Source organism: Phodopus roborovskii, unplaced genomic scaffold, assembly GCF_943737965.1.
Source record: "Phodopus roborovskii unplaced genomic scaffold, PHOROB, whole genome shotgun sequence".
NCBI classification, from domain to species: Eukaryota; Metazoa; Chordata; class Mammalia; order Rodentia; family Cricetidae; genus Phodopus; species Phodopus roborovskii.
Window position 1 is genome coordinate 100655 of NW_026125031.1, and position 8295 is coordinate 108949.

General features: G+C 40.9%; 1 protein-coding gene across 1 annotated transcript; it reads right to left on the reverse strand.

Moving 5' to 3' along the window:
• Nucleotides 1-6426: 6426 nt before the first annotated feature.
• On the reverse strand, nucleotides 6427-7644 carry LOC127233250 (beta-actin-like protein 2). The gene has a single exon (XM_051200031.1). It carries the CDS (start codon nucleotides 7600-7602, stop codon nucleotides 6472-6474), a length of 1131 nt encoding a protein of 376 aa, XP_051055988.1. The 5' UTR covers nucleotides 7603-7644; the 3' UTR covers nucleotides 6427-6471.
• Between the last annotated feature and the right edge of the window lie 651 nt (nucleotides 7645-8295).

Consider the following 8295-nt stretch of genomic DNA (forward strand, 5'->3'; position numbering starts at 1 on the left):
TGCTTTGGTCACAAAAGGATCCACATGAAAGGTGGGTGGCACTTGATGTGATTTAGAGGTTGAGCGCCTTTTTCCAGTTTCTACTAATGGAAATACTTAATGAATTAACTCTAGGGCAGTGGTGGTGCCCACCTTTAACTGCAGCACAACCAATATAGAGGCCGGTGGATCTCTGTGAGTTTGAGGCTAGCCTGATCTACAGAGTGAGTTCCAGGACAGCTAGGACTACCATCTCAATACATTTGTGTAGAAAAAGGAATCAATGGAATGTTCTCACTCATATATGGATATTAGACATGGAGCAAAGGATCACCAGCCACAGAAACAGCTGACGTAAACAAGGGGGAGCTCTTGGACCCCAGACTGACAGCTCCAAAACCAGCATAGGATGGAAACAGGCCTCCTGAATTTGGGTGTCAGGAGGCCTGGGCAGTCTATGTGGCATCTGGTAGTGGAACAACATTATCTCTAGTATACGAATTGACAGCCCATTCCAATTTCTCAGCCTAGACACACTGGGGAGGGCCTAGGCCCTGACCCAAATGATATGACAGACTTTGATGATTCCCAATGGAAGGCCTCATCCTTTCTATGGAGCAGAACAGGAATGGGATGGGGGTCAGTGGGAGGTACAGGAGGATGGGGGGCGGAGAACTGGGATTGATACATAAAATAAGATTGTTTCTAATTGAAATTAAAAAGAGAAAAAAAATTACTCTACCATCCCCTTAGATAGTAAGCCTAAGCCTGTAAGGAGTACAGTTTTTTCCGCCTGCCGCCACCCGGTCTTGTCCTGCCGCTGCGCCAGCCCCAAATAATACACAGAGACTCTGTATTTGATATTATACTGTTGGCCAGGTACTTGTTTCTTATCGGCTAGCTCTGCCTAAATTATTAACCCATTTCTGCTGATCTACGTATTTCTCTTACCGGGGAGCTGGCGGCATACTGCTTTCTTCAGACTCTCCATCTTGACTCCTCCTTACTACTTCCTATTTCCTCCTTGTCTCCTAGTCCCTCCTATCTTCCTTTCCTATTGGCCAACAGTGCTTTATTATTAACCAGTATGAGAAACGTATATACATAATGGCATCTCCCATCATCTCCTCTTTTCTGTTTAAATAAAAAGAAGGGTTTTAACCTTGACATAGCAAAATATATAACACAACAGTTATCAAATAAGAATCACAGTTAACATTATTTAGTCCATTAACATTTAGCAAGATTTAAGAAAACATTCCATCATCTATCCCATCTTTGTGTCTAAAGTCTAACTTATCTTTAATACTAAGAAAACTATAACCTTAACTATCTGTCTTCAACTCCCTCAAAGACCACAGAAGGATAATATTTAAACTCTAGAAATGACAGAGACAACTCACTGCCTGGTCACCCAAAGTTCTTTTGCAATCTTCCATCTTCAGCCCATAGGCCATAGTGTGTCTAGCAGACTCTTTAGCAACGCAGGAAACTTTAAACTGTCTTCTTGTATTGGCAGTTTATCAGTCACTTTTCTCTGTGTCCTGCATACTGTCTCGCAGACTCTTCCACGAAGCAGGAACTCTGTAGCAATGTCCATCTTGAATCAGCAGTCACTTTTCTGTGGGTCCTGCATGTCCAGTTTATACAGCATAAAGTCAAACAGTCCAGACAAGAGCAGTATCTTGTCCAAATGGCTAGTCTTGCCATATTGGAAGCAAACTCCATAACACGTTTCTTCTATGTCCATCTTCCTTTCTGACCCAGGTGGCGTTGCCAGGAGCAGTTATGTCTCACTGTCAAGAAAAACCCTAAACCATTTTAAATGCCATATTCTGTAGGTCTTTGAAAGGTTTGAAGAATGCCTATCTATCTCAAATACATCTCTGTATATCTAGAAAACCTAACTAACTTAGCTATAAGTTTTGACTATTATAGGTAACTATGTAAAATCTGTACTAAATTATACGTTACATTTTAAAATGAGCTATATAAACACAATACATAAGCAAGAAGAGAAATATACATATCACAACATTGACCTTAAATTGTATCAATAAATGAAAATCCATTCCAAAACAAAGTATTCATATCTATACCATAATTCCCTTTTTACCTTGAAAAAGAATTGACTATGATCATTAACCATTTATAACCAAGTCCATTTAAATGAAAACAAACATTTATAAACAATATTTGGGAATTTGGGCGTCGTTCTTTCCAAACTACTTCCTGCTGATAGGGGCGCTGTCGTGGGGATCCTAAGAAGATGGCTGTAGTCTGCAAGGCTGCCTCGTTCAAGCTGTTTTGAATGTTGGATCACCAGGAACACTGTTTCAGGGGGTCTGGCTTGATCAAACCACATTAGTCTGGAAGGAATCTACAGCTTTTTATTTCCTGTTGAAACAAAAATAGAAATCCTTTCCCCCAGTAACTTGTCCTTGAACTTAAATGTTTGAGTCAAAGCATTTTTAAAATATATAAATTGAATTAATCCCGCAGTATTTCCTTCAACAGTTGTTGTTTCCTCAGCAGTCAAATGATATAAAGACAATGTAATGCCATACAGTAACCAGATTCTCTCTGAGCTTTTCATCTTTATGTGGCTTTATTATTACTCTGTTTCTTTTACTTTTTATTTTTTGAGACAGAGTTTCTCTGTGTAACTCTTATCTGTCCTGGAATTCACTCTGCATACCAGGTTTACTTTGAAATCACAGAGATCTGCTTGCCTCTGTCTCCCAAGTGCTGGGATTAAAGGTGTGTGCCACCACACCCAGTTCCTCTTTGTCTCTTAAAAACCATTTTATTTTATTTTCTCCCAAACCTACATATATTTTAAAACACTGTAAACCTTTAGAGGTTTTTCTTAATATGAATCTGTCTTTACTGTAAATCTTTTTCTGGTCATGAGTCTTTATCTGTTAAACAACAACATTGTTAAAATGAAAGTCTTTGTTGTTTCTGCCGCAGTTATCAAAGATGGCGGCTGCTATTTTACCGCCAGCACTGAAAGCTGCGCTCACTGCCTTGGTCTGCATGTTGCCGGCTTGGAGATGTGGTCACTGCCATTGCCATCTCTCATACACACCAATAAATTGTTAGCAGAGTTTCTTAAAAGACGTGTGGCTTTTTGTCCCTTATGATGAGTCAGGAACCTTCCCTTAAAGGAGTCGTGCGAATATCTGCTTGTCTCTCGCAAAGCAGAGTTTAACCGAGAAAAATGCTGCTACCAAGAAACCTTGATTGTCTCTGTTCTTTTGTTTGTAAAACCCTTTTTTAAGCTTTTGTTAAATTTTAAGTGGAAGTCCTTACTAGCCACGTGGGCGCCATTTGTAAGGAGTTCGGTTTTTTCCGCCTGCTGCCACCCGGTCTTGTCCTGCCGCTGCGCCAGCCCCAAATAATACACAGAGACTCTGTATTTGATATTATACTGTTGGCCAGGTACTTGTTTCTTATCGGCTAGCTCTGCCTAAATTATTAACCCATTTCTGCTGATCTACGTATTTCTCTTACCGGGGAGCCGGTGGCATACTGCTTTCTTCAGACTCTCCATCTTGACTCCTCCTTACTACTTCCTATTTCCTCCTTGTCTCCTAGTCCCTCCTATCTTCCTTTCCTATTGGCCAACAGTGCTTTATTATTAACCAGTATGAGAAACGTATATACATAATGGCATCTCCCATCATAAGCCATCTAAATATTTGTGTTCAGAATAACCTGTGTGTGCTTTAAGACAACTTAGGGCCGTCTCTACTCTGGCAACCCTTTAATCTTCTAGTTGTGAAGTGTCCTCACGTGAATGAGGTAAATCAGTGTATAAATGTGTAAAGTTCCAATCTCCCAAAGAACTGTACGTGGTTCCTGTGGGAACTGCAGTCCTCACACCTGGGCCCTTTTGTGTTAGAGAACTTTGAATTGTGTATCTAGGTCACGGTTTAAACTCTAGCCCAGGACTATTTGATATCAGTATTTTAAATTAGCATATCTACATGTCAGAGAAGCTTTGGATCAGACATGTTTTCAGAAAAATATCCCCTGTGACTGGAGAAATTCTGTCTGGGGACACCGATAGCACCAGCTGCAGTGTTACAAAGGATGTAGCACTGGGAAGAGCAAAGCCATTTGCTATGGCGACCAAACCCTTTCCTCATCTTTGCACCTGTTATGTGCTTTACGTTTTTAATCTCAATTGAACCTAATAAAAATTGCTTAAAGTTTCCAGACACAAGACATTTCCAAACTCAAGTAGTTTTTCTATTTGGCTGCGCGTTGGGATCCCACGTCTTCACCCTAGACCTCCTGAGTCAGGATTTCTGAGGCTTGGGAATCTATATTTGTAAAAGGTTATCTGAGTAATATGGTTGATGAGCCAGGATGGTGAACCACTGCTGAATAACAGTCCAATTATAGTAGTTAAGCACATGACATTGATTCCAAGTTGTAAAGCTATGAGATAGGCTGAGCCCCAACTGAACTCATCGGTCAGGCAATCCATGTACGTAAATAGCATATCCAATGACCTGAGGTTTAAATTTCTGTTTGCTTTACAGGACTAACACGTCCATCTAATGTTAGAATTCTGTAGTTTACTCTCCCAAGAGTTCACCTCATCTATCCTGTAAACTTTCCATGGGTGGAGGCATAGGTTTTTTTTTTTTTTCTTTCTTTCTTTCTAGTAATTCAGAATGTAGGTCAGAATGTTTGTGAGAATTGCCTCACTCTATGTAAATGAGAAGTGTCATAGCAACAAACACAGGATGTTATTATGCTGTTTTATCTCTAACTTAATTACTGGATGCCAGGTCATCCACTAAACCTTAATATTATGAGGACTTTATAAACTTATCTGACTAGCTCTTTAAAAAGTGACTTTTAACTTTACATGACCAAATGTAGGCAGTACAAGATGAGGAGGAGTAACATGGGATGAGCAGGTCATGTGTCAGGAGCAAGGTCCTCCGGTCATTCTCCTGTTCTTTGGGAAGAAGTGAGGGGAAATCACAGGAGATCCCAAATACAAGTATCATGTAATTTTATTATAATGAAATTAAATGAAAAGCAAGTCCTGTAAAATAAAGTGCCTTTGCAGATTAAAAATTGCATAAACTGATAAAGGAAATAAATAATCAGGTTATTTGACAAGTTTCATCTTAATCAAAATTGGTGAAAGATTCCAATTCAGATGCTTAGACACAAGAAGTTTCCAAACTTTTCCCCCTCCCAAATATCTAAAATTATCTTCACAAACAAATAAGTATTTTAGATTTTTAGATTAAAAACATGAAAAATACAAATAACCATGATAACCGAATAATCAGAAATCGCAACATAGGTGGAAGAAGACATGGTCACACCTAAAGTTAGCGGTTAAAATCGCCACTGTGTTCATTAAAGCCACTCAAACGTTGTAGGAAGAAACACACATGCTTTTGAGAAGCTACTGCCTCAGAGACATGTGCATGAACACGTATTTCCAGTTGCTGGATGTAATGGAGAAGACCTACAACAAAATCTTTCCAAGAATACACTCGAGGTTACTGATCTACTAAGATTTATCGCTTACAAAGACATTGGAGCTGTATTTCCCCATAGTGACATCCTTGCATAATAGAAATATCCCAAATCAAGGCCAACAGATATTACTCAAGACATGTTATTATGCTAAGAAATGCAAGTAAAATTATTCTTGTCACCTGTAGCAGAAAAAAATTAGCTCAATAAAACAATGTCTTTCTATGTAAAAAATAAACCCTGGGATTATCTGTAGGGTTGCTGTTTCTTGAGTATGATGAAGACCAACAACCAAGGCATTAAGATGTGTTTGACCAACAGCATCTTGAGTTGAAAACTTATTTGACTTATATACACTAATAAAGTGTTGACTATTTAGTTACACTTATTTAATGAGGCAATTAATTGAAATACAGAGCTACTAAAATGTTGACTGTTGGAAAGTAAAGAAATTCACATAAATTGCTCAGTGAACCAAGTACATTATTATGAAGTAATATTTTACTCCCCTGATGCATATGTGGATATAGAGAATGATTGACCTGTAAAAATCATTATATCTGTGTAGAAAGAGATAAACAAATAAAAAGATTTAAAAAGTCATAGTTGCTAAACTTTTATGTTACAGGTTTGTATAGAGTGCCGTTGAGTATTTTGGCTAGAACTAGATTTAAAGCTTGGAGTTTTTCCATAATGAAATTATATCCCTCATGGCTTTATTCCTTGTCACAGATTGTCATGTAAGCAAGCCTACATTTCTTTGAGCCCTATAGGTACGGAAAATAGAGTATGGTATCAGAATTCCCTCAGATGAAGGAAATCACAGGGTGGCTATCTGTGTCATAGCCCAGGATACATGCGTGGAGCCATGGATTTGCTGGCTTGTATACTCAATAGGAAATAAACTATTTACCTTTACTTTGCTGTGTGAGATGGATACCGTATTGTGACCTAGAAAAAAGGGACACGGAAGCCCGTTCAGAAGCATTTTCTATGAACAATAGGAGGACCAGCTTCATCATATTCCTGCTTACTGATCCACATCTGCTGGAATGTGGACAGGCTGGCTAGGATGGAGCCCCCAATCCAAACAGAATACTTGCGTTCCGGAGGGGCTATGATCTTGATTTTCATGGTGCTTGGTGCCAAGGTTACAATTTCCTTCTGCATCCTGTCGGCGATGCCGGGGTACATGGTGCTGCCTCCGGACAACACAGTGTTGGCATATAAATCCTTGCGAATATCCACATCACACTTCATGATGGAGTTAAAGGTTGTCTCATGGATCCCACTGGACTCAATGCCTAGAAAGGAAGGCTGGAAAATGGCTTCTGGGCACCGGAAGCGCTCATTCCCAATGGTGATCACCTGCCCATCAGGAAGCTCGTAGCTTCTTTCCAGGGAGGACGAAGCAGCTGCAGTGACCATCTCCTGCTCAAAGTCCAGGGCCACATAGCACAGCTTCTCTTTGACATCCCGCACAATCTCCCGTTCAGCAGTGGTGGTGAAGTTATAGCCTCGCTCTGTTAGGATCTTCATGAGGTAATCGGTCAGGTCTCTGCCTGCCAGGTCTAGTCGTAGAATGGCGTGGGGCAGAGCATAGCCTTCGTAGATGGGCACAGTGTGAGTGACCCCATCCCCAGAATCCATCACGATACCCGTAGTCCTTCCCGAAGCATAGAGGGACAACACGGCTTGGATGGCTACATACATGGCAGGTGTGTTGAAAGCCTCGAACATTATCTGAGTCATCTTTTCCCGGTTGATCTTGGGGTTGAGCGGTGCCTCAGTGAGAAGAATAGGGTGCTCATCCGGTGCCACACGCAGCTCGTTGTAGAAAGTGTGGTACCAGATCTTCTCCATATCATCCCAGTTGGTGACAACCCCATGTTCAATAGGATACTTCAGGGTCAAGATGCCTCGCTTGCTCTGAGCCTCATCTCCTACATAACAGTCCTTCTGGCCCATGCCAACCATGACCCCCTGGTGTCGGGGACGCCCCACCATGGAGGGGAACACAGCCCGGGGTGCATCATCACCCCCAAACCCTGCCTTGCACATCCCCGACCCATTATCTACTACCAAGGCAGACAGCTCATCGTCAACCATGGCTGCTGGCTAGGATCTTCCAGATGCGTGAACAGAAGATGAATAGAGAGGTAAGTTGTAGACTATGATGTGCAAGGAAGAATGGAGTCAGTGAACACCTCAGAACTGCCTTCAGAGAAGGAAGCCTGTACCTTGACCACAGTATTTAAAGGAACATACTGACCCCACCCGTGTCCCTATCCCACCAGTTCCCAGCATTTCTGGGTGGGGCTACCTTTGAGGTATTAATAATGATGATAATTACAGAAATCATTGCTAGCCCTTCTTACATAAAGAGAAAACTGGCTACCAAGTGGCTAAATCTCAGGGTACTATAATTAGGCAACCCACACACAGCTGCCAGTCTGCTTGGCAAGATCTCTAGATAACGCGATGCAATGGGGAATGTAACCACAAGATTGAAGAGAGCTAGGTATGGGAAGGAAGTCCATGCTGGAAGGACCGCCCCTCTTGAGCTTTAACTTTTCAGTTTTGATATGTTATTCATAAGAAGAGTCTGGTTTTTGTCTTTACTTTTTCAAGATTTTCTTTCCTATTATTAAAGATGTCAATAATGATAGAAGCTGATTTAATGAATGAACATAATGGTTGGCCATGGGAAGCCTAAAGGCTTTGATCAGAATGTACTTGTGACTTGAAAAATGCAGAGCTGCTCAATTGATTTCAAATCAGCCAGGCACAAGTAAAAGCAAG

Coding starts and splice junctions, on each gene's coding strand:
- LOC127233250 (XM_051200031.1), bottom strand. CDS start 7,602: ATGGTTGACGATGAGCTGTCTGCCTTGGTAGTAGATAATGGGTCGGGG.